Source organism: Triplophysa rosa, linkage group LG2 (assembly GCF_024868665.1).
Source record: "Triplophysa rosa linkage group LG2, Trosa_1v2, whole genome shotgun sequence".
Lineage (NCBI taxonomy): Eukaryota > Metazoa > Chordata > Actinopteri > Cypriniformes > Nemacheilidae > Triplophysa > Triplophysa rosa.
Window position 1 is genome coordinate 29,736,635 of NC_079891.1, and position 26,760 is coordinate 29,763,394.

General features: G+C 37.7%; 3 protein-coding genes across 3 annotated transcripts in view; all 3 read left to right on the forward strand.

The window, feature by feature from the left end:
* The first annotated feature begins 131 nt into the window (after positions 1–131).
* On the forward strand, positions 132–4,328 carry poli (polymerase (DNA directed) iota). The gene is made up of 10 exons (XM_057361178.1): positions 132–314; positions 525–641; positions 732–896; positions 1,067–1,210; positions 1,294–1,533; positions 1,669–1,847; positions 2,137–2,228; positions 2,341–2,474; positions 2,614–2,813; positions 3,189–4,328. Exons 1-10 carry the CDS (start codon positions 248–250, stop codon positions 3,927–3,929), a joined length of 2,079 nt encoding a protein of 692 aa, XP_057217161.1. The 5' UTR covers positions 132–247; the 3' UTR covers positions 3,930–4,328.
* A 758-nt stretch (positions 4,329–5,086) lies between these two features.
* Positions 5,087–9,432, forward strand: bri3bp (bri3 binding protein). Its single transcript, XM_057328055.1, has 3 exons — positions 5,087–5,426; positions 5,844–5,946; positions 6,054–9,432. The coding sequence occupies exons 1-3, from the start codon at positions 5,247–5,249 to the stop codon at positions 6,479–6,481; spliced, it is 711 nt and encodes a 236-aa protein (XP_057184038.1). The 5' UTR covers positions 5,087–5,246; the 3' UTR covers positions 6,482–9,432.
* A 1,623-nt stretch (positions 9,433–11,055) lies between these two features.
* The window catches only part of aacs (acetoacetyl-CoA synthetase), a 35,425-nt gene continuing 19,720 nt past the window's right edge, over positions 11,056–26,760 (forward strand). Inside the window, exons 1-8 of the mRNA XM_057358560.1 lie at positions 11,056–11,345; positions 12,046–12,149; positions 13,497–13,617; positions 15,773–15,886; positions 21,692–21,789; positions 24,551–24,665; positions 24,774–24,855; positions 25,677–25,827. Of these exons, the coding sequence (XP_057214543.1) occupies positions 11,213–11,345; positions 12,046–12,149; positions 13,497–13,617; positions 15,773–15,886; positions 21,692–21,789; positions 24,551–24,665; positions 24,774–24,855; positions 25,677–25,827 (918 nt within the window). The 5' untranslated portion in view covers positions 11,056–11,212. The remainder of the gene's footprint in view (positions 11,346–12,045; positions 12,150–13,496; positions 13,618–15,772; positions 15,887–21,691; positions 21,790–24,550; positions 24,666–24,773; positions 24,856–25,676; positions 25,828–26,760) is intronic.

Sequence of the window (26,760 nt, forward strand, 5' to 3'; positions counted from 1 at the left end):
ATACACTAGCTAAAACGGCTTGTCTAATAAATTAAAATGTATTTAATAGTATAATAATTTAAATATTTATATTTTGCATAAATTAATATTGTTCTGCGTTTCGCGCCAGACCAATAGGTGGCACAGTTGCCGCTTTGCAGTGAGTTTGTTTTGATCTTGATGGCGACATGTTTTGCTGAAATTGTTTTTTTTATGTGCTTTGTAGTTTTGTTTGTACATTTCTGTGTTTGACTGTAGTGTAGTAAAGATGGACACGGACGAGGAGGATGAAAATGACTGGGATCGCAGCTTAGAGTCCGACATGCTGGAGACAGGTGGGTTCACAAATAGATATTGCATATGTGATGCACTTTAAATATCATCCATCAGCTTATATCATTAACGTATTTAGACAGTGTATGTATGTATGTTTGTTCAGACCCTGTTTGTATTTACCAGTTTAGTGTCTAATCACAGGTTTAGTAGATCAATGTTTTTGTGGGGACCAGCCTCTGTATCTCACCATTTGTGACTTGTCATTTTAGGACTCACTGAAAGAGTAACAGCCGCGTCTCAGAGAGTAATCTTGCACTTTGATTTGGACTGTTTCTATGCACAAGTTGAGATGATCCAAAATCCAGCCCTTCGAAACAAACCTCTGGGTAAAAACCATTTTTGACTAGTGAAAAGAAATTGTCTAGTGTCAACCCCATATATGCATTGTAATAATCTCTGTTCTGTATCTTTTTCAGGCATACAACAGAAATACATTATTGTGACTTGTAATTATGTGGCAAGAGAGCAAGGTGTGACAAAGTTGATGTCTGTTACTGATGCAGTGGAGAAATGCCCTCAGCTAGTGCTGGTGAAGGGAGAAGATCTCACCCATTACAGAGAGATGTCCTATAAAGTCACAGGTAGATCAGTCACGCGTCAATGAGAATTGCTTTTTCTTTATTTAACCAAAATTAGTCGTTTTTCTTTTGCTTTATTTATTTATTAGTTAGCTTTATCTCAGTACACCAAAAATATCTGTTCAAATTTGACAAAATGATCATAAACCAGACTTCAATTTTATTTGCACCAGAGCTTCTGATGTCATACTGCCCCATGGTGGAGAGGCTCGGCTTTGATGAAAACTTCATGGACGTGACAGAAATGGTAGAGAAAAGGCGGCAGGAGATCCATGTTTCAGATCTTACTTTCAGCGGTCACATTTACAAACACGAGTGTAAGTTGTCCTAACTTCAAACACTTTGTTATAAATTTATTGCAAGGTGCTTTGGATAGGAAGTGATGTCACTCTCCTTTCAGCCTCAGATGTGGCGGTCGATGAGGAGAACTGCAGGTTGGTTATCGGCTCTATGATAGCGGCTGAGCTGAGACAAGCCATTTTCAACACGTTGGGGCTAACTGGCTGCGCTGGCATCGCCAACAACAAACTCCTGGCCAAGCTGGTATCAGGCACCTTTAAACCCAACCAGCAGACCACGCTTCTGCCATACAGCACTGCTGAGCTCATGAGCAGCCTGACAGGACTGCGTAGAGTGCCTGGTAAGATGTTCTGCTACCTGTGTTTGTCAGTACAAGAGATACAAATGGAAGGACACAGGAGTTCATGCATAGCAATGCAAATGAATAGCATGTGTCCAAATCTGTGTTGTCTCACTGCATTGGTTGTATTTACAGGAATCGGGTACAGAACAGGTGAGAAGTTGAAGACTATGGGTCTGGTCAGTGTGAGGGATCTGCAGTTATACCCTCTGCATGAGCTGGTCAAGGAGTTTGGGGAAGTGTACGCTAAAAGGATTCAGAATCTCGCCTGTGGCATGGATGACTCTCCATTCACTCCAGCAGGTCCTCCTCAGGTATTCTCCATATGTAACTACCATATGAATTTAACAGGTGTATTTTAACTGCTTTGGTTCTTGTTATACATTTGAATGGGTATCTCCATTGTTCGGTTACCAACATTTTTCAGAATGTCTTTAGATGAACTATCCTTTTAAGGATGGTATTGCTGTTTTTCTCTTCAGATGCTTTTATCCAAGTGGTCATTTATCCATAGCAATGTTTCTAAGCTCGAAATCACATATAGTGTTAATACTGTGGTGCACATATTTCCCAAACTCAGTTGATTGGAATGATTCATTTCAGTCTCTCAGCGATGAGGACTCGTTCAAGAAAATTTCCACGCTAGCAGAAGTTACAAGTAAAATTGAGGAACTACTCACCAGCCTTACTGAGAGGTGATCGTATAATATATTATAACATTAGTAAAACAAGATTCAGTAGATTTTGTTTGGTGTGTTTTTACTGCCTTTGTAAATTCATGTTTTTTTTTAATTTGCTTTCTTTCAGGATGTACAAAGACGGCAGGCAGCCACACACATTCAGACTGACTATTCGCAAATACACGGCCACAAACCGCTGGTTCAATCGAGAGAGCAGGCAGTGCCCTATACCCAACCAGACCGGCCTCAAGATCAAATGCGGTATAGTAATCTACCTTTGCATGCTTGAATTGTGTCTTATATCTTCTTGTTCGTGAAACATATTCACACATATTGTAAAACTAAGAAGTGAGATGACTGTGACATGGGGATGCATATTTAACTGTATTTTCAAAATAAGGAAGCAGAGATGCTGTGCCACAGTTGCTTTCAATGGCAGTGAAACTCTTTCATAAAATGGTGGACGCACGTGAGCCGTATCATCTCACCCTGCTGAACGTTTGCTTCAGTAACCTGCAGGCCAAATCCTCCAGCAGATCTTCCATCATCTCTTTCTTCACACAGAAATCTCCCGCGACACAAACAGCATCTCAGCTGCAGGTGAGACTGTATGACACTCATTATTATAGAAGTATTCGTGCGAACGAAATCCTGATAAATTATTAAATCAATCTATTTATACAATAAAATACGAGCTATGGTCACATTTAACAGCTGAACTTATGCTTGGGCCTTTTGCTTTTCTATAGTCATCAGAACTTTATTATAAGCTCATAGATATAATTGACTTTAATAAAGAGAGTGATTAAATAGAGTTGAATTCTGTTTAGGGTTTGGTAAGGAATAAATTCACCATTTATTTGTTAATGATTAATACAGATGTGGGTACATTTCTTTATATCCTTATATTCATTAATAGCAAGCCAGAAATAACTTGAAAACAAAAAAGAATCAACTTTTTGTCCTTGTCACCAGGCGGAACCGGATCTCTATGAGTCGGCTGGAAGTTCTCAGTTCACCCAGGCAGATGTTTTACAAAAAGAAAAGAAAATATGGAACAGCATGTTAAAATACACAGCAACATCCCAAACCCAAGAATCACAAAAATGTATCCCAGAACCTTCCACACCTCCCCAGCTGGTTTGTAATGAGCAGTCACATGTTACCAGCAAAAACTCACAGGATTCTTCTTATATGATCAATGTTTCAAAAGCGGGAATGTGTTGCAAACTGCCTCCAACTGTAGATCCAGAAGTCTTCAAACTCCTACCTGAACACATTCAGAAGGAGCTGATTTCTAGTTTTCAAGAAGACAACTCACCACAACCAAATTATGGACCAGCCGACCCATTTTCCAAACATGCTGACCAAGCGGATCACAGAAATTCAACTTCTCATAACTGTGAACTCAGCGAGACCTTTTCTTCACCTCAGTTCACAGCGAAATTACATTTTGAGCCCGGCAAAGCCACTGAAAGCTGTAGTATCCCACCCGCCCCTCAAGCACCTCAGTCAGATGTTCCTCCGAACGTGGACCCTTGTGTGTTCTCTCAACTTCCTGCTGATGTTCAGAGAGAGTTACTGACAGAATGGAGACAGCAGAAGCCTGTTCTAAAAATTCCTTCAAAGCAGTCACACAAAACCTCCAGAGACAAGAGGACTGTTGCTAAAAGCGGACAAAGTAACAATATAATGAAATATTTCAAACCCAACTAAAGACACCTTAAACAAACACTTAGAGTGCCTGCCAATGGTGTTATAAAAAGCCTTAAGGGTGTAAGATATATAAATAAATATTGCTTTATTGTTTTAATCATTGCACTTTGAAAATAAACATGTACACAATGGCTGAAATTTTTATTTTATAGTTTTGTATTTGATCAATACTCAGTTATTTTTAGTAATGTTCAAATTTTTTAGGTTTAAGCTGTAAGGAAAACAGCATTTCAAAATGTTATGAAAGTTATTTGTATATTTTTACAGGAAAGTAAAACTGCTGACGCTGTACACATTTTTATAATCACTCACTTTTTGGAAAACCTGTAGAACATCAGCATTTCTGATATAATGTTTTGCGCGTCATATACATTACAACAAGGAATGTGGAAGTTTAGTTTTTGTCTTCTGACTCATTTCTTAGTTTTTTGGAAAGTTGTTTTAATTGTATTAAAAACAGATTATCTTTAGAGATGCTGAAAAATGGATTTTGTGTAAAGGGTTCCCGCTGCTTAAGGGTACCTTGCTTCACAATGGGCTCTATGCATAGACATATAACTAGACGCCGCATTGGCCGCTTTGCTCCGCTGCTGCGATACGTCAATGGCGCCGCCATATTGGTTAGGGCAGCAGTGCACTAAAAGCCCACTGAACCCAATGGGAGAGCTGCGCTTTATCGGCATTAAAAGCACAATCACGTTTACATTTCTTAACATATTCCAATGGTTTACGATATACGTAAGAGTACAACTTTACCATGTCTCTAGTTGCTTCGTGTCTCGATTATAGCTACTTCAAAATGAATGGTTGTCATAAGGAAATGTGAAATCCATTATTTGTGCCTGTTATAAGTGAGAATCCACTGGATGGCACCATGTTCATTGATATGTTGTAGGCAAGACAAGCAACAGAATAAATAACCACGTTGCAGTAGTCGAGAATAAAACAGACATGTAGTCTAGAGATGGTTTCTGAGATTAATTTGAATCATCGAACAAAACACCCAAGTGACGTCAGCTTCACATTCTCTATACCACTGCTGTGTGCCGCAGTGTACAGCATCTGCTAAATTTAACTATTTTCTAATTTTCCATGTCTCTCTGTTTTAAGGCTCCCCACCGGAAACTGCCCAGGGTTCTTCCTGTGAAACGCGGAAGTCACGCATTCATATAGCCTATCCTATTCTGCGCAGCTTCCCCCTCCGTCTCCTGAGCATCTTCTTCCGGACGTGTTCTACCACTTCATAAGCCCTTTCCGACCGCTACAATCTAGCATTTTCTCCTCATCACATCACAAGTTTGCAGGTCGCGTTTGAGGATGAAGGCAAGGAAGTTCGCAGTGTTTTTGGTCGTAGTTTCGGCCAGTGCCTTTCTGGTCGAGGCAGCGCGGATCAGGAAAGACTCCAGCAGTCAGAACAGTCTGAAGAGGGCCGCCAGTGGCTTCTATCAAACCCTCAGCAATGTCTTCGGAGAGGAGAACATCAGGGCTCTGTACAAGGTATATATATATATAATATAAGATCTATACCGATATTTAAAGATGATGCGTTATGTTTTGAATGTCGTTGAATTTGATAAAGGCCTGCAGATATGAGCAGCTGTCATTGGTCGTGTCTTAAAATCTGTCGGTCTTCCTACCTGACAGCACGCTGGGTGTTAAGACGTGTGTGTGTGATGATGATTTGGGTGACGTTTTATAATAATATATTTTGGTGTCAATATACAAACGTATACGTAACTAATTTTAAGAATATAATGTATTATGTAATGCAATAGTGGTACATTATGAATTTAATTTTATTCCTGTTACCGAGCGCATTTTAGACTAAATATATCAGATTTTTTTCCCTTTAGATATTTTTACCGTGCTTGTGGATTGTTATATTTATTAAAAAGCATGTCGTTCTTGTTGTAGTTCTTCTCAAAGACTACAGAGAGCTTTGTCCATGCAGTTGATTCATTATTGGACACCTTGTGGAAACTGTGTGTGGATCTTCTGGATGTTATAGGTATCGACTGTAAGTCTGGGTTATTACTGAATATATTTATTTATTTAAATATATTGTATGTTAAATGCCAAAAATCCTACTTCCTATCGTCTTAATCCTATCTTCTCTCTCTTTAGCGTCTAACCTGACTCACTACTTCAGCCCATCCTCCGTGTCCAATTCTCCGGCTCGTGCTCTCCTCCTGGTTGCAGCCTTGTTGGCGGCCTACTGGTTCTTGTCTTTGTTCCTCAGCGGCTTCTTTTTCATCCTCCATGCCGTCTTTGGCCGTTTCTTCTGGCTGGCACGTGTGGCGCTGTTCGCTCTCTCCTGCCTGTACATTCTGCAGAAGTTCGAGGGCGACCCAGAAAAGGCCGTCCTGCCTCTGTGTTTCATCATGGCTGTGTACTTCATGACCGGACCTGTGGGAGCATACTGGCGGAAAGGAGGCGGATCTGGAACTCTGGAGGAGAAGATCGACCACCTCGATACTCAGATCCGCCTTCTTAATATTCGTTTGAGCAGGGTGATTGAAAACCTGGAACGCTCGAGTGACCATGACCAATGAAGGCTGGGATTTGTGGGATGGGATGAGAAGATTTTTTTTTTAAATGTTTCTTTTTGCCCCTTTTTCTCAGGATTTCCCAATATGATCATTGCAAAGAAACCTTTTAGTCAGGCACGAGTTGTATGTGATGTTGTACTTAAATTTTATTTTCCAGACTAGAACGTTTCCATTGCATTCGTCCTGTTGTTGTAGAATGTATTAGAGTTCATTAGCCATCCATTTCACAGAGTAAATATCAGGACTTTTTTGTATATGGTGTGTAATAGAAGTGTGTCTGAAATAGAAGTGTGTTTCTTGGCCTTGAGTTGAGTGTGTTACTCCATTACGCAGTGTTATGCCTAATTGTCCATAAGCTTTGTTTTTTTTGTGTGTGTTTATTTATCAGTCATGAAAGCAATGCTATGAAAAAGATCATTCGGAAACACTCGAAGTGTGAAGTATAGCCAGTATCACTGCATGTTGTCTCCTTTTACGAGGTCACAGGGGTCACTCTGAGTTCAGGACCGTGTAGCACTATCAATGCTAGAGATGTATTTGGAAATCACTTTCAGAAAGCAGCTAGTCAGCAGAAGCGTGAGGGTATCTGACCAGTGTTCCTGGCAGCTACATTACAGTGCTGCAATGTACGCTGGTATCTCTGTCCTAATTCAGCTACGAGAATGCTGTTCTCATGTGGTAAGATAACAAAGTACAGGGTAAAACCTGGTCATGCACTTTGTTCTCAGCACGAGATCGTGAGTAACAGAATCTGATTGGTTTCAGGTGGGCCAATTGTCCTTTCGGGACCTTTCGTGGTGGATACACTGTATTAAAATGTACGGAAAGGGATTTTTTGGACTAATGTTTGAATCCCACTACTTTAACTATGATCTTATTTATACTATCTAGTTTATTGATGACCCCTCGATCTGTAATCTTTTTCTTAAACATCAGCTGAATTCCTGCTCCAGAATGCCTCATTACTGCATGTCTGGTTCTCATTAAGATCTAACCTGTCTCATCTGCTATACTTTTCAGAATGCAGAATTCACATTTATTTACAGTCTGTTTTGGATGTATAACTGAATGCTACTGAAGTTTGGTTGCCACAAAAAATGCTGTTTTGCATGTTTGCATACATGCTTTGAACATTCATTCCCTGCCTAAAAGGTGTATAACTGTTATTCCCTTTTTTAACACATTTTATACAATATATAAAAAGTATTCTGAATGGTTAATGTTCAACTATATTATCATTCCATGCTATGTTTTAAAAAAACATTTTTATGATTATTTAATTCTTACATCATTAACGCATTGTATCGAAGTTGAGAAATGGCATTGATTGGAATTGGAAACATTTCATATATGCGTCACCATATTGTTATTATTTATTGTGCATATTGTTTTTCAAAATCGTTTTGCTAAATCTAAATTGTTATTATAAATGTCTCTCATTTGTTGTAGGCTACCCTAAATGAATTTAAAGGCTGTGTTATACACTAAAATCACTGAAACCTGTTTTACTGTATATGTTGTGAAGGATGGTACCTACGTATAGTCTTTAAATCATACAATGCAAGCACCAGCTTTTGTGTAATTTTCCAAATGATCAACACTCGTAATTACAATGCACCAGCATTATTGTAAAATACTGGGAAGTTACACATCTTAACACTCCCATATACAGACAAATTGTGTCAATGTGCTTTGTAGTGTTAAATATTTTGCCACAGTAATACGCTGTGGATTTGTGTACTGTGGCTTCTTATATTTTTAATTTGTGTCGGGATTGCAATGCAGAAACACGTTTCACCACTCCTTTTTCAAGTCCTGAGTCAGATTTGAATTATTATACAAGTATTGTATTAACTCTGCATTAACTTTGTTACATCAAATGTTAGGGAGACTGACTTAACCGCAAAGATAAAGTGTGTCTTAGATCCCAAATGACCGAGCCAGTGCCAAGCAGTATGTGTTGTGCGCATTGTTTTGACAGATTTTCATAGAAAGCACTGAATCTTTGTGAAGTCTAGTGTCTTTGCCTAGTAAATGCCTAGATTTCTATCAGGTTTGCTTTTGTACTGTATCATTTTCATGCTTGCTGTGGTATTATTTGCGCTGTCTGTATCGTGTGTTTATGATGCTCGTTTTAAGAAAAAAATCTCTTAAGATAAAATGACGGTCCAAAAATGGTTTAATAAATATAATATCTGATTTGACTAACTTGACTTGTGATTTTTTTTAGTATTTAGTAGCCCAATCTGATTGCTGTTAATGTTGTCATCGTTAATGTTTGCTCACATTGTATTTCATGTTGCTTCATCTCAAAATGTGGTGTGTCTGTGATGCAACAGAGATTCTTGTTTGAATATTGCTTCATTTGTCTGTTTCAGAGGGCCTTAAATCAACTCTCTAAAGCTTTTGCCAGTATGGAGAAGGTCAATTGATGTATCAGACACACAGGCAACTTAAACCTGACCTAATGAACAAAATCTTTGCTGGCATTCTATATATGTTGGATTGAAGCCCAGAGTTCTAGGCATGACTATCTGTAATGCTGAAGTTGGTCCTTGAGATCTTTGCACAAATGGATTGAATGTATTACACAATGCACAGGTTGTTTGATACCCTCAAGGTGAAAGCTTGTGATGTAGCTATACTTGGCACTTATTGCCACTTCATGCACAGTCATGCAGTTTAGCATTTTTATATTGAATCTGCCACTGTGGGTTGCTAAAATCATCTTAGTTTCTTCTTATTTCGTAGTTATTGTATTGATTAGCTTGTCTTGTCATATACTCAAATTGTGTTTCATCAAATGAACCAGGAAACCAGATGCAAGCCCATTTTTTTTATATGTTTACTCCTATTCCTTGCAGACTGGCCATTTATCCAAGGTGAACCCTGCCTATAGGTCCTAGGATAGACTCCAGCCCTGCAAAAGATAAGCAGGTTTGGAGACTATCAGTCTGCTATTTAAAATTATTACAGAAAAAGGCAGACAGATTGATAGATGGATATAGGCCTACAGGAGTAATTTCAAACATAAACTGTACAAGAGGTTCCATATGGAGCTAAAATAATGTACACAATTAGCTGGTAATGATACAGGATAAATGAGTGAGAACACACAGTCAGTCTGGCTGGGTTAATGACAATGCAATGCAGGAGCTGACATAGCAGGTGCAGCTGGAAGAAAAATTGCACTGTTTTACTGCAGAAATGTTGCCCGTAGAGCCTCTCATATTTGTGTTTATGTAAATGCATAGGCCTATACTGCATTTGTAAAAAAAATTAGCTGAGAGCTAAGGATGCAAAGGGCAACACACTCAAATTGAGGTTTACTGAGTATTGCACCTAAAGTTCAATCTGTTAAATTCTTTACATTTGCATCAGAGGAATGTCTGAACGAATATTTTCATATATTAGTGAAAATGCCTGAAGTAAAAAAACAACAACAACAATGGTGCCTATAGTTTATATTATAATTATATGTTAAATTCATGTAAATTCTTAGACCTAAATAAAAACAAAATTTGATACATAGGCCTATTTATCAGTGTTTTCTGAATGTAGCCATTTCACAATTTCTTGGTGTTGCATCCATGGTTGCATCACCTAAAAGCAGCGCATGTTTTATTTAATTTGTAATTAAAGTGAGACGTATTTGTAAACCATCTTAGTTGTATTCTATTTTTTTTAATAAATATTGATGACATTGACTGGATAAAATTGATTGATCACTACTGCTGACTGAATGCAGCAGCGGTTTATATACAAAATGGACAAAAATTCTAACAAAACGTATCATAGTCATCATGTATGACGTGAATCCTTCATGTCAGTCTGCAAACTGAAGGCACTGGATTGGGCACACCTCTAAAATGCGCCAATAATCCTTTGCTTCTTATTGGTCAGACGCCTCTGTGGCCGAATGGGCGGATTGGTTGCGTGTCTTCTGATTGGTTTGTTTTTCCGTCTGTCCATGATCCTTTCTCTCGTGTCGCCGTATCAGCCGATGTGAGACCAGTTTAACCAGCCAATGGAATAATAGACATGGTAATTACAGTGGAGTCAGATATTCCTACGCCAAACACAGACAGTAAAGCTTTAACCCTTGTAACATCAGTTGTCAAGAATTTAGTATATTGTTAGGTGAATTAAATATTAGAGAACTGTTTACATTCATGCCATAAGCTCCATTTTGCTTAAAAGTTATGTATTTAATTTTATTCTATTGTATTGTATGTATTGTTCTAATTAATTGTATTATTATAGATGCAATCTAAAGTTAAAATAACCACCTCAAAATGCCTTCTTTATATGTGCTCACTGTTTTCAACTGACATCCGCACTATCAACGTTTTGTATTTTCAATCAACTGAAATGATGAATTGACAGCTCTTCTAATATGATGCTACGCTATACGCAAGATAATTATCATGGGAGTGTATTTAGTACCACAAGCTCAAGTATCTTTTACTAACGTATTTTTTTCAGTTTTAAAAAGATGTTTTATAAAAACCTAAGAACTATATAAAAAGCGGAAGGATATCAATCTACTAGTGGGCAGGGTTGCGTGGTGGGCGGAGCCTGCGCTGCCACTGGTTGATTATGTGCGACTGACGCTCGGAAGTGACCCATGTGTCTGATCTCTCTGACCGTACTGTAAGTGCCGATCATCGGGCTGGTCCCTCCAACTATCGTAACGCGATTCATTCGGCTATTCAGAGCGTGTGTCATCCCATCATGTCTAAACACACGGACGCTAAAAGCGAGGAGATTATGGAGTCTAAGGTGCTCTGGTATCCGGACTCTAAACGAAACACACAAATGGACCGATTCCGGGCGCAGGTCAACCGGGACTTCGGGCTTAATCTGGGTAAGTAGCACGTTGGACTAGAATGCATGCAAATCAGCATGTAAAATAACAAGACGTGATTGTATATACCCAGACGAACCCATGGGTTACAGTAAAACAAGAAACAGTTGTCTTTGGTATGGCGTTAATCCCGTAAATAGCTCATAATTGAGATTGTCAAGGTCTCTGCATGCACGTAACATGCATGCAAGTAAAGGTGGTTACTGTAACCTTGCTTTAAACTGCTGTTTTCTGTTTAAATTGACGTTTTAATTAGCCTAGGCATACACGGCCATCCACATTTTATGTAAATCATGCATGCTGTATGGCAATGTATGTGTAGACAAGACTTGTTGAATCACAGTTGTAAATAGACTTCCTGCCACGCCATGATGTGAATGTTACGTGTTTTCATATACAAGCATCTTATGTGTTAATGTATTGTGACCACAATGCTGGTGCAACATCAATGCCATATTACATCCGGTTTCCTAAGGTGGCTTCATTGGTGATTCTGACATTTGTACCAAAGATTTACCAACATATTCAGAGTTATCTACAAATGTAAAAACCAACACATCTAAACGCATTTTTGATATTTAGAAAATGTCCTCTTCACAAAGTCAATGGTAAACTGTGAACCAAATCCAGTCATAGAATTATGATTATGAGAATGTTATACCTATTGTTATGATCATGTAACCTATTTCTTACTTTGAAGCGAATTATAATGACCTGTATCAGTGGTCGGTGGACGGTTATCCCGAGTTCTGGGCGCAAGTGTGGAAATTCTGTGGCATCACCTGCTCAAAAATGTACGAGGAGGTAGGTGTCTTTTCCTCCACATTTGATCTTTTGTGCATATTGACCCTTTTGAAATTTAGATTAATCCTTGTAGGTGTTTGTTTTGTATTTCCTGTTGCATAATGTGTAAGGACCAGCTTATGTTGCCACGTAATGATTCCACTACAGTAAAGAATAGTTAGGGTGCACGTTACTTACTGAAGCACGTTACTTTTATAAATGTGATCATTTATACATTTACATTTAGTCATTTAGCAGACGCTTTTATCCAAAGCGACTTACAAAGAGTTCAGGGAGCAATAAGCGATATGTCATACTGTTGCAATAATACAATAGGTGCTAATACAAAGTTACTAGTTTCAACAAAAGCCAGAACACTACCTGTTTAGAGAAAGAGAGAGGGTTAGTTTTTTTTTTTCATTTGTCTGTCAAGTATTTGACTTATCTGGCTTATTCTTAAATCTTATAGTTGTGGGTATTCTGTATACGTGGAAGCGATGTTATACAAACCAACCAGTCACACATGAGTCATATTATACAATTCGTACTCGTAGACATTTATGGGTTTATAACCATTTAGAGCTACTGTCAGAATTGCTACTACTAATATTTGAAGGTCATCTAAAAGATATATCTATTCCAGAGAGGGTGTGTTGGGTCATTTCCATAGAGTTTTAGTTTTAATCTTGATTTGAGTCAAACCGTAAACCATTAAAACATAAGCACAGTCTACAGTATGTTGGCCCCTGTTCGTGCAAATCTAGTTTCAACCATCCCAGAGTTTATTGTTACTGCATATCCTCTCTTGATGTCCTCCTGGCTTAAAGTTTATTCATAACTATGAAAACAAATCACATTTTTATATTTTTACACGAGTGGGGCACTTGGTCGCACAAAAGCTGACCTCCATGATAATACAAAATTTTAGTACTTCAAAATCAGACTTAGAGTTGTGCGTGTTAGCCAGTCCCCTTGATGTATAGTTGCTACTGTATTCTGCGCTATTTTTAGCACATTATTTAGTTGTTAGGTGGTTGCTTTCTGGTCTCATTCATAAGAACTCCACCTCAAATCTCTATAATATTCAGGTCCATATATATTGCTCGGTTTCGCCATCAACGTTTATGGAATTTTTCTTTGCTCTGGTTTATCATCCATCGCACATTACTTGTAAATCTGATGGTTTGGAAAAGTAAGAGTAATAGCACGCCTAATAGCATGCCCAGTGGCGCGGTTAAGGTATCATTTATGTTCCTGGCAGTTTAATACTTGCGCTAAAACATTTGTTTGAATCGTTTTAGGCAAATGCTGAAGCCACTTGCTTGATCCCAGCGTGACTCTCTCCATGTGTCTCTGTCTGTGTTTCAGGTGGTTGATGTGTCTAAAAGGATATCAGATGTGCCTGAATGGTTTAAAGGTAGCAGACTGAATTATGCAGAGAACCTGCTCAAACACAAAGACCAGGACAAAGTGGCTCTCTATGCCGCAAGTAAGTGGCCCATCCAACCTGTTAACTGCTCGTTCGTTCTCCAAGATCTGACCTGTATGTGGTGCTAGTCGCATTCAATAATTTTAACAAGAAAAGTTAAAGCGACAACGAGCAACTTCTGCTCACTGTTGCCCCACGTGGTTGATAAGCGGAATTGTCTGTTTACAGTGTCGTAAAAACTGTCGCAAAGATTTCCCGCTGGCAGCCGACGGACCCGGCAGCCAGATACGCTATGACAACAGCGCATATAATGTATATATATATATACTATATATAACGACAACATTAGCCTACTCAACGACTGCACTGTTCAACATTTACATGGTTTACTGGTCTGAACTAAAGAATCTGCTACTTTTTACCACAACATGTTTATTGTGTTTTTTTAGTCTTCATTTACAAGCACTACACACATTCATGACGAGACACGACAACATGCTAGCTATCGACACCGGCAACCATTATTATCTCTCAGCTAGTAATAACAAATACGTTCAAAAGTACAGGACAGTAACAAAAAATGTACAAATAACACTTACAAATCCAGGAGCAGGACCGCTAGGTCTCCATCCGTTTTGCAACCGTTGCCTCTTGCTGCTCGCGCCACCGAGTGTAAGCCCGTCCCGATATTGATTCGTGACTGGCCTCATGTCCGATCACTCTCTCGCTTTCTTTTCTTTGTTTCCTCCGACAAAACCGTTGTCATTCAAAATTCCTCTGTTTTTTGGCTGGCTCTGCCATGGTGATGTTTTGGTACGTTTCGTCTTAATGTTAGCTCTGCTGTTTGCTAACTTCTCCCAGGCTACGAGTAAAACGTGACGTATGCCGTAAAGCAGGGGATAGGCGGTGCTTGTACTGTCCCGAACACCAAAGTTACAAGTGCAATTTCAGCCGATAGGAGGCTGCTTAGGTAGCAACGGCAGTAAAATTCGTCCAGTAAAAAGTTGACCTACCACTGAAATAATTTTAGAGACATTATTTTAAGGTCAAAAAGTTGCTCGTTGTCACTTTAATAAAGTTGTTTATCCGTGTTGCATGGTTCAGGATGATCATATGGATTACGAATTGCTCATAAAACCGTGAGTGTGAACATGAGCACAGTTTACTATAAGAGGAAGTTTTTCGCGAACAAAAATTTTCCTTCATTTCTCCTCAAAACGTGACCGTGTATCTCCATTGTTCTCCTTGAATCATTGTGAATCTGACCTTCTACACTTTAAAATAGCAACAGCACGGTTTACATATATATTTTATCTTTATTGATAAGATCTATCATTGCTGTACTCTGGCTAATGTAACACTAAATGAATTACGCCCTGGGTAATTTGATTTGTGGTCTTCGTGTATGTGTAGTTGTGTCTTTATATTGTGATGGATGTCCTGATGCGGTCCAGAACACAACGGATGTAATTACCAAAGTGGCTGTGATCAGAATCGTACCTGTGTCATTAGTTCATTTCTCAGAGAAAAAGGGGATGGGAGGGTCCGTTTACCTGAAAAAGTAGATTACATCGGATTTGGGAGCACAAATTCAATTCAACACAGATTACATACTATAGATGTATCAGTCGCACCGCAGTCTCAGGCTGCAGTGAATTAATTTACTGCTTATTAGGGCTGGCTAATATAGCTAATAAATTATATATTTATGTATTATTAATGATATACTGTATATAATATAGTTATATATATATATATATACAGTATATATATACTATATGATTAAATTCTTTTTTTTTGTAATTGACCAAACAGTTTTTGTAGCCGATATAAAATATTTAAAGCAAGAATAATACTTTTCATTTATGTGCACCAGTATTACAGCCCTTACGAAAATTAACTATGGTGTTTTTTATAGTAAAAGTGTAGTAACTGTGTTTTTTTTGTGGGGGCGGATTGAGTTTTCTACAAATACCAGGGTTAAACTGCGGTTCTTGTAACCAAGCCATGGTTAATTTGTGGTTACCATCGTTTAATATACTGTAGGAGTAACCATGTTTTTTTAATTGTCGTAAAACCATGGTTAGTATTCATAAGGGAATGTAAGAAAGTACTGAAAAGAAGGTATGAAGCAGCAATATCTAAATATATTTATTTATCTGTCATGTTGTGCTTAAAAATATGTAAAATAAGGTGTTGTTTATTTCCTGTTTAGCCGAGGCAAACGAGGAGATTGTCAAGGTGACTTTTGGAGAGCTGAGGCGTGATGTCGCTCTCTTTGCTGCGGCCATGAGGAAGATGGGCATCAAAACTGGAGACAGGGTTGTAGGTGAGCGTCTCCCTCTCTCCTTTTCTCTTATTTCTCTCTGTACATCTACATTGCCATCTCTTACACCAGACAGGACAAGTGATATTTCCTGGCGACAAACAACACACAACAATATTTCAGTCATTTGGTTTCCGCTTTTCTCACATCATGTTGGTTAGCTTTACGCACAGTGACATCTCATTGGTCCCACTCCAAATCCCACTCCACATACCATATGTTCTGATTTTGTCACTTTGTACAAAATGTTGCTTTCAGTATAGCCTGAAAAGTTAAACTGGGAAGTGGGAACTAGGAGATGGTGTAATTTGTCTTCTTTTTGAGTCTCATCTCTGTCTGGTCTCTTCTGTGAGTTTGGTAACTCCTCAGAGATGTTGTTTGTGTGTGTTGCTGTGTGAGGAAAAGTGTGACAGCTAGAGCAGTACAATAGACTTTGATGGAGAGTCGGAAGTAACAGACATGAACCAGTATGAACCGATATCATGATCCAGTTTCATGGCATCATATGAGTACCATATTCATATACCATTCACATAACATTTAAAATCACGCTACCATGTGCAAAAATGGTACTAATGTGCTTTAAAAGAATTAAAAGCCATTGAAAACAATCCCTAAAATGACATTTCATCTTATGTAGGTGTTTTTCTTGACCTTTTAAAGTGACTGTTTGCTCAAATATGAAAATTCTTTCATCATTTACTCACTTGTCATCATTCTAAACCTGTATGACTTCATTTCTTCTGTGGAACACAAAAGATGATATTTTGAAGAACGTTGGTAACCAAACAACATTTTACCTCATTGACTTCCATTATATGGACACAACGAGACATCTCAGAATATCTTCTTTTGTGTTCCACAGAAGATGGAATCATATGCAGGTTTTGAATGACATGAGGATGAATAAATGATGACAAAAAATATCCCCAATAATAATCCCCATATTGTTGCATTGTGTCACACTGGATCAAGCTTGGCCACTCTAACCTGTTTATCCTGCCCTATTTATTTCTGTCCTTCTTCATTCTTATTCCTGTTTGTCTTCATGTTTGTCTCTGCTCTGGGAGCTCTTTTTCTCCCTCAGTTTTGTGTTTGAGCCAGGGTCACACAGACTTTGACGTGGATAGAAAGAGGAGAGAGAGGGAAGGTGACACACTATGTCAGGAATAATTGTTTTTTTTAAGCTTTTATGTGTGGAAGGATTAAAAACTGTTGACAAACCTTGTGACCTGTGAGATTGATTTATGTGTAATATAGCAGGGTTTTAATTATTTTAAGTTTGGTCAAGCCTTCATTGTGACAGCGTGTGTGAGTAATGTTGTCTTTATGCGGTTGATGTAATGGGGAAAAAGAGTGTGCGTGTGATGGGTGACGTCATTCTGGGTTCATTGCTGTGGTGCTGATCTCTGACTGTCTTTAGTAATGGGTGTGTATGGGAGGAGGCCAGTTCAGTGCCACATACACATATACAGCATCGGAAGTAATAATTAAGATACCATTTCTGATTTTAAAATGTTCTATTTAGAGGTACAGTATGTGTTTGGGTAAAATAATCTTTTTTGTTTCATTCTGTGATAAAAATAATGTTTCTAATTGCATTTATTTGCGGAAAAGGAAAACGGGTCAAAATAACAGAAAATATGCTCTCTGTATTTTTTCAGACCTCAAATACTGCAAAAAAACAAGTTCATATTTACTTTAATGCAATAAAGCAGTCATATTTGTACATGTATTTAGGAAAAGTTTTTTTTATTTAAAAAGTTCAAAAGATTTTTATCACAGTTTTCATGTGTCTTGTCATGCTGTCAGTCTTTCACATTGCTGATGGATGACTTTGTCTCTCCTAAAGTTTGATTTTGATGAAATTCAACAGACAGGGAATGGCCACAATACATCTAGAACTGCTGATTTGAAATGAAAATTTGTAATGGTCTCTTAATTTTTCCCGCGGCTGTATTTGAGTTCCTGTGGAATAATAAACCATACCATGTGTCCTATGGTGTGACTGCCTAAATGTAGAAAACTGTTAATAATATATTCGTTTATTTATTTAAAACAATTCAAATATTTAATTAATTAATATTTATAATTTTTCATTTAAAACCACATAAGAATGATTTATCTTCGTTGTTATTTTTTTATTGTTGCTATGTCACACCATAGGTCACATGTGCGGTTTATTTGTCAAATACCCATATACACTGTGTATAAAAAATAGACACCTGTACTGTATGCATAGATAGGGAAAAACACAGAAGATACATTTATTATCCATAGTGATATTTATATTGCATTTATGAATATTTCTATATTGTATTGTGGTTGTGTATGTTTGTGCCTGTTTCTAGCATTATTTTTGCTGTAAAATGTCTTTAGAAGTTCACTGAAATATCTTTTTAAATATATTCTTGAAGAGACAAGTGAATAATAAACTTGATCTTTATATATTTTTGTAGGCCATGGAGTTTTATATACCTGCCTTATGGTCTGCCAGGTGAAAATAAGTCAAATCTTTTAAATCGTATTAGCACATCTCTCCTTAACAAGCCACGTACTTCAGATATTATTCATGTGAGTAGCACAAATGATGCCAGACAAGTTATGTGTTGAAATGTAATGCTTAGAAATAGCAGTGTGTACTTTTTTATTTTGCTGGATTTAGGTAAACAGGGTGTTTGTATCTCAGTGTGTGTATGGCCCTATGTTGTGGGCACCAATTGAAGAGTTCATTTGCAAAAACAGATAAGTCTGTCTTGAAAATAAAAAAAACATGTTTTTTCTTGTGCATTCCAAGTAATATCAATCAAACTGCACTTAGGCTTGTTTTGAGTTTTAGATTGTTGTTCGTTTTGATTAAGTAATACAAAAAAATACAGCTAACGAACACAATAAAACATTAAAAATAATGATTTTTGACATTTTGAAATCTGTTTTTGCAAATTGTCCTACAAAGATAAGAGGTCCATTTTTGACCTAGTGGGGTCATTTTTGTTCTCCATATGGAAATCAGTGTATAAATCTGATAAATCAGATTTCAAATCAGTTTTTGTGAGGTGAAGTGGATGTACTACGCAGTTTGTGCAGTATAAAAGTCATTATGTCTATGAAAAGCCCTTGCAAAACATGGAAACTCAGTTTGTGTTTATTTTGCTGTATAATAACTAGGGCTGTCACGATTATTTAATAATCGTCTCATCGCGATTGTTTGACCTCATCGCGATGATTTCGGATCATCGCAATTATTGCACATCTCTATAGAAGACACTAGGGGGAGCTGTAGTGCATCTGCATATTGCATATTTTAGTGTATATATTGTTACTAAAGCATGGTAATACTTGTCAAATGTACCACCACAACACAATCACAAAAAACTAAAACATATACAAATTACCTGCAGTACAATTTAATATTATTTAAGCAAATCTCAGTGTGAAAACCAGTCTACCAAAATTTCATTAACACACAAGTAAAATTTTACTGTAGTCTTGCAAGTGAGAAAAAAACTGACTAGAAGCTTTTCTATGACCGATAGCATTTTAATGGTGGCTTCAATTCACACCTGATCAATTTTCTTCATTTACAAGTATTTGTTGGTTGTATTATTGACAGGTAAAACCCTAAACCTTAAATATATGATGACCCAATTTTTTCCGATGTATTTCCAAGAAAAAAACCATAGTCTTGTATTCAGAACAATATGGTCGTTTCAATCGCTGAATCAAAAATGTATGAGAATTAAATGTCAAAGCTCAAAAACAGACAATTAATCGTCATAATCGCCAAAGCCCTAAAACAGACAATTAATCGCCATAATCGCAATGATTTATTAGACAATTAATCGTCAATCAAATTTCATAATCGTGACAGCCCTAATAATAACATATCTGTAGAGCTCTCACAGATTCCTCGGCTGAATACCTGCACTGCGGTGCTTTATGTCTAAATGTCTACGTGGACATGAACACGACTCCGTGTCCACAGAGGTGTGTCTGTTTTGTACACGTGTGTGCTTTATGGAGGTAAAACGTGGTGTGTTTACATTGGCAGGAGTTTATTGATTGTGTTAAGGTGGCAGTTGTGTGACGGTGTGTGCGTGTGTGTATATTTGTGTATAAAGTGTGTTTCTCTATAAAGTGGCCTTTAGCTGTCCCCTTGATTTACTGTGTGTGTGTGTGTGTGCGTGTGCGTGTGTGTGTGTGTGAGAGAGAATATATGGGCACTTCACAGATGAGGCCCAGGGTTTATTGCCGCAGTGTCATTTAGCTAATGGACACTATTTCTATGCTCAATCTCTCGTCCTATCTTCTCTCTCTCTGTTCTGCACAATACAATTTCAATATCATTTACATTTACCATAAATATTTCGGGAAGGTTCTTTTCTTACCAATGGGTAAGCGCATGTATCGTGAGGTAATGATATGCAACCAGGAGATTAGCAGTATAAGTGAACTGAACATGAATACAAATACAGTACCAGAGCAGACGGTCACAGTGACGGGTATCTGAAGTTTTGTTGTCAACTTTAATGAGATTTTTGTTATTTGTGCACACTAATTCGATAATATTGATAACATACCTTAAAGGTCCAGTGTTTATTTTTTTGGAGGATCTATTGACATAAATGCAATCTAATATACATAACTATGACTTCAGAGGTGTATAAAGACCTTACATAATGAAGCAATATGTTTTTATTACCTTAGAATGAGCTATTTCTATCTACTTACAACGGATTCGCCATCTTATTTCTACAGTAGCCCTAAACGGACAAACTGCTCTACAGAGCACGTTTCGTAAATATGTTATCTCCTTCGACAAAAAAATGAAAATGTGACAACATCTTAGTTCTGTGTCAGCCACCGTGTTCTGTAGGGGTGTAACAATACTTCGTATTACGATATTTCGCGATGCAAAAATGTTACGATGCGCATCGTAGAGAGATGGGGATATTTTACGATATGTTTAATTCTATTCGTTGAGCGGTCAAGACGCTACCTACTCTGCGCCAGCGCGTCACGTGTGCTTATCTCACATATGCGGTAGAGAGAGAAGCTCAAGACACGATCTGTGTCTCCAAGTGGTTTACAAAGTGTCATATTTTCCTTCACAATCGCCGTTAAAACACAGCAAACTTGAAGCGTGACTGCAGGCGAGTCACCCCGGAACTCATTACAAAGGCAGCACAAATTGGGATGACTAAAATTAAATTGCATTTTCGTCAAAAGACTATGACTAAAACTAAATCAAAATTTGCTGTCAAAATTGACACTGATCTTAATTCTAATTTCAGTTAAGCCTTAAAATGTTAAAATTCTTTATTAAGTTGTATGTGCAACAAAATAAGTTACTGAAATTGTTAATATTTTGAAAATAAATGTTATTTGAATTTTTAATTTTGTTTAAAATATCGAGATTTGTATCGTATCGTGAACCCAGCATCGAGATATGTACCTAATCGTGAGCTGAGTGTATCATTACACCCCTAATGTTTATTTCTGTGTTTTAGTTAAACTAATATTTTAGGTAATTGCACTTTATGATCCTTTTGGAGCTTTGTTTTAGCTGCTTCATTTGCATTTGCAGAAGATTCTTTATTTTTTTCATTTATGTAATTTATTCATTGATCCTCTCGTGACATTAAAATCACACGTCTCTGAAATGAGTTAATAAATCACATGCTAAGTGCCCACTCAAATAACTTTATTACATCTCTTAACTGATTCATTTCTTCATGTTCTTTTTGCAAATGATCTATTCTATTGCATTGCGCTCTGTCATTTAATATGATTTTCTCTTTCTCTCAGGATATCTGCCCAATGGGATTCATGCTGTGGAGGCAATGCTCGCTGCAGCCAGTATAGGTGCCATCTGGAGTTCAACCTCTCCCGATTTTGGTGTGAATGTAAGAGCTTTGGATGCATAACAGTTGCTGTTATATAATGTGATAACAGTGTAGCATAGTGGTGCACAGTACAGGTACATCTCAAAACATTTTGTCACTCATTTCAGAAAGTGAAACCCATATATTATATAGATTCATTACACATAGAGTGAAATATTTCAAGCCTTTATATCTTGAAAGTTTGATGATTATGGCTTACAGATAATGAAAACCCAAAATTCAGTGTCTCAGAAAATTAGAATATTACATAAGATCAATAAAAAAAGGATATTTTAAACAGAAATGTCATGCTTCTGAAAAATATGTTAATTTCTATGCACTCAATATTTGGTTGGGCCTCCTTTTGCATGAATTACCAAAGATGTACCTGTATATGTTGTTTAATATTCCAATATTCTCACAGCAAGTGGCATTTTCAGTGAGCTGTGGATGATAGCCTGGCAGACAGAGTTTTCAAACTTTTGTGTTTATCCAAGGACCCAGAGTTAATAGTTCAGAATGTGAGATGAAAAAGAAATGGATTGGAGAAATAGTCCCAAGCAGCCAGACATCACTGTGACATTCACATAGCTTCAATTTCTTTGCCATAGTTTTATATATATCATCCAATCTCAAAGTAAATACCTACTAAAATCAAGTTCCCAATTTAACACCTGTCCAATGTCCATTAACATATGCAGAATTAAATGCTGTACAATATAAGGTAATGTGCTTGAATGCATTCACATTTAGAACATGCAGTGTGTGTAAAATGTAGGTTTTATTAGTATAGGTTAGGTAAAGCCAGGTTTCTTTGGCATTTAGGTCTGTTGTGTATCCAAAGTCAGTAAACTAGGTCAATATGACCGTCGCATGTAAATTCTCATTTCAAACAAGCATCATGTATTATATTTAATATTCAATTTTACTTGTGCGGACCCCTAGCTGAACCACACTGTGTACGTGATCTCAGATTTTCTTATTTTACTACTATTAATCCCCACAATGATAAACGAACAAGACCACACAAACAGTTTGTTTAATTATCTGAGAATCATTTTTATGTGTGTACAACATGTAGATGCTACAATGCTAGCGTAATGATATTTAAAATTTTTCTGTTAAACATGATTTTGTGAATCCACAGGCTTTATCATCAAGCGGGTTTCCATCACTCTGGTCTTATTCGCATTTAGAATTTTCGCATCAGAAACGAGCGATGGAAACACTTAATTTCGAATTGAAAACCCTTAATTCGCAAAAAAGTTTATATGCTGGCTTGAGGTGGTTTTTCATTTTTGCAAAAAAGGGTTAATGCAAATAATAGGAGATGGAAACGCATATGCCAAATAAATTCCGAATAAATTCCTCCAAAACGTCACATAACTGCACTGTGAGACTGCGTAACCAGACTAACCAGAGTAGGCTACTGATCTTGTGACACAGCATCAGAAATGTTGTTACGGTCGTTCTTAAATGCCTGAGCATTTAAAGTCGTCAAAATATTTCTGTAAGTGCCTCTTAGAACTGTCACGACTGTGTTTCCCAAACAGCAGGCATGCACAAAAGCACCGCATTTATTGTGTTTCGTAATCGTCTGCTTGCGCAAGTTTTATTATATATGAAAATTATTACATTCAGTGGCTTCTCTTACTTTTCTTACTGATATTTAGTGGCAGTTTATTAGGAAGTGACGGTTGACTAGTTGGATGGAAACGGTGCTTATTCACAAATGTTTTATGTGATATTTCAATTTTGCGCATAAGCTAAATTCGCCACTTTGGATGGAAACCCGGCAATTGTTGCATTATATTTGTGAATATGCAAATGCCCCTCGATTGTAAAGCCCAACCAGTACAATCATATTCTCTTTCATTCCATTTTCTGTCACATAAGCTAAATGCACTTTCCATTTAATGTTTTCTTTGTGATGCCCAGCTTTCCTATGGCTCAGTGGTTAGAGCATGGCAGTAGCAATGCCAAGGTCATGGTTTCGATCCCAGGGGATTGCACATAGTCAGAAACAAATGTATAATACAATGCAATGTAAGGCCCGATTCACATTTCACGTCTTTTCCATCGGGGGCGACGCGGTCGCGACGCGCTCTTTTTTTCAGGCGAGTCGGCGCCGCATCGAGATGAAAAAATCTCAACTTTTCAGAAAGCCGCAAGCGCACCGCAGGTCATGTGACACAACCAACCGGCCAATATAGACAATATATCCATATCAACGGCTATGGTGGCCCATGGTTGCTTAGCGACGACAGACGCCAGGAGAGCGCAAAGTACAGGCGCTTTTGGGAAAAAAAGGAGAACGTAGTAAAGCTCGCGTTTTCCGCACGGTTTTAGACGCGAAATGTGAATCGGGCCTAAGTCGCTTTGGATAAAAGCGTCTGCCAAATGCATAAATGTAAATGTAAATATAGGTCTCAGCCACACACTTATCTTTCTCACACACATGCCTCTGACCTCTCTTTCGCACGCACACACACACACACACACACACGCACGCACACTTCTTTGTGAAGATTAAAGTGGGTTTACACACCCCTCAGGGCAGTGGTTAGTCCATAAATAGGCCAGACTCTTGCAGATATAGCAATGTCATTTACCGTATACTCTGCTGCCCCCTGTGGTTAAGACACAGAACTACACCAAATAATTTTAGTGGCCTCAATAAAGATATCACTGTCTGAGAATATTATCACTATGGATATTATTATATTATTGAGAATGCTGATGTGTTTCCTGTCATTTAAGTTTTTTTATTTTGTCATTTCAGGGGGTGCTAGACAGGTTTTCTCAGATTCAGCCCAAGCTGATATTCTCTGTAGCAGCTGTTGTGTATAACGGCAAGCAGCACGACCATATGGAGAAACTTCACAATGTTGTTATAGGTAGATCACACATTCCAGCTCACGCACAACTGCTTCCCCTCATCTTGTCATCTGTTTGGTACGCCTGCATGTGTCTCATCGTTTGAATTTTTTCATTATCTCTCTCAGGTCTCCCCGACCTGAAGAAGGTTGTGGTCATTCCATATGTTCGATCTCGACAAGAGACGGACCTTTCCAAGATTCCAAACAGGTCTGTGCATCTGTGTGTGTGTGTGTTAGATCTGTGCTGATGCAATCATTTATCGATAGCATGTGTTTTTTCACGATATATTCGATTTTCTAGTCAATATTTTTGTGTGCATTTCTTACAGTTACAATCATAAAGTAAAACATTACAGACAACATTAAGTTCGTATTATATCTGATAGTTTTGTGGAATGTAATTAATATGTTACTAATATGTACTAATATGTGTATCATATTGTGAGTTTTTTAAGGCAGTGTTTCTCAACCAGGGTGTCTTCTCGATGGGGTGACAAACTATTTAAAATAAGACAAAACAAGCAATAAGCTTACAATAAGGTTGTTTGGTTGTGTTCATAATAAATATACATTATGCCATGCATAATTGGGCAGAAATTGTTAAATGTAAAGTAGGGCGGTCAAACGATTAATCGCAGTTAATTGCATCCAGAATAAAAGTTTATGTTTACATAATACAGTATATGTCTTTGTACTCTGCATATTTATTTGTATTTATAAACACATGCACATACATGCATATATTTAGGAACATTAATAGACATTTATATATGTAATTTATGTATATTTATGATTGATAAATATAAATAAACCCAATTAAATATTTCCTAACTATGTACATGTATGTGTATGTTTTTTTGTAAACACAAACTTTTATTCTGGATGCGATTAATTGCAGTTAATCGTTTGACAGCCCTATTTACAAATCCCACCCCAAACTCAGAGTTATTTTTTGAATAAGCCTATAAATGGCTTACAATATTTTATCATGAACTCATTCTCTCTCTCTCTCTCTGTCTGCTGTCTTAGTGTTTTCCTGGAAGACTTCTTGGCCACTGGTAAGGAAGGTGATCAGGACCCTCAGCTGGAGTTTGAGCAGTTGCCCTTCTCTCATCCTCTCTTCATCATGTACTCCTCTGGCACCACAGGAGCGCCCAAATGCATGGTGCACTCCGCTGGGGTGAGAGAGACTGTGTGTCTGTGTATGCCAAAGTCAGTGTATAATGCTTATCCATTGGTATTTAATGTCCGACATCAAGTAGACTTCATTTTCACCTTTTCATAGAGGAGGAAATCTTTCACTTGAATGGCATAAAGATGGTTTTAAAGCAACAACATAAATAAACATTACTGCGCATGTACTCTTTTCTGGCCCAAACTTAAGCTCTGGTACACATTCGCAAAGTATAGTCCCGGTAGATTATTTCTGAAAACGAGCAAAAGAAATAACAAGTAAATTACATTAGCTAGCAAATTAAAAAGTATGTCCAGCCAGTACTATTTTTAGGTTACCAGTAGAAGAACCGTTACATGGCTAAACTTAGAGCGTTTTCACACTTGGTCCTTCTCAGGGGTCTGTTAAAGATGTAAAGCGCAAATTCGATGTGTAAATGATGCTTATAAAAAATAAAGCGCTTCGGAGGAGCGCATAATACAACTGAAAGAGAGAGCTGCGTAAATCCTTACAGCTTCTCACATTTTAAATCTGATCACTAGAGATCCGTCTGTCATATAGAAGTGTTGAGCCCTGCACGGGCCTCAAATTTAGGCTCTAGCCCTGAGAAAGCGCCTTTCGTTAATTGCTCTCGTGTTACTTTAATATCACAAGCTGCTGGGTCTGCGCGACGCGCGCATAAAGTTGAAAACATAATAAATCACAAACTTAACATTACTCTGTCGATTGTGCGCTTTACCCACTGTTTAACTCAAAACACCCGCATCATAACAATGTATGCATGCTCTGGTCTGGATAATAAAGTGATACTGCCATGCGAGGGAGTGGGGACAATGGCACCGTGAAAAGGCCCGATGCCCGGCTCGCGTTTTAACAAACTGTCCCAAAGCCTGGCCCTATTTGTCGGGCTCAGGCAGGATGCAGGGCTCTATGTTTATT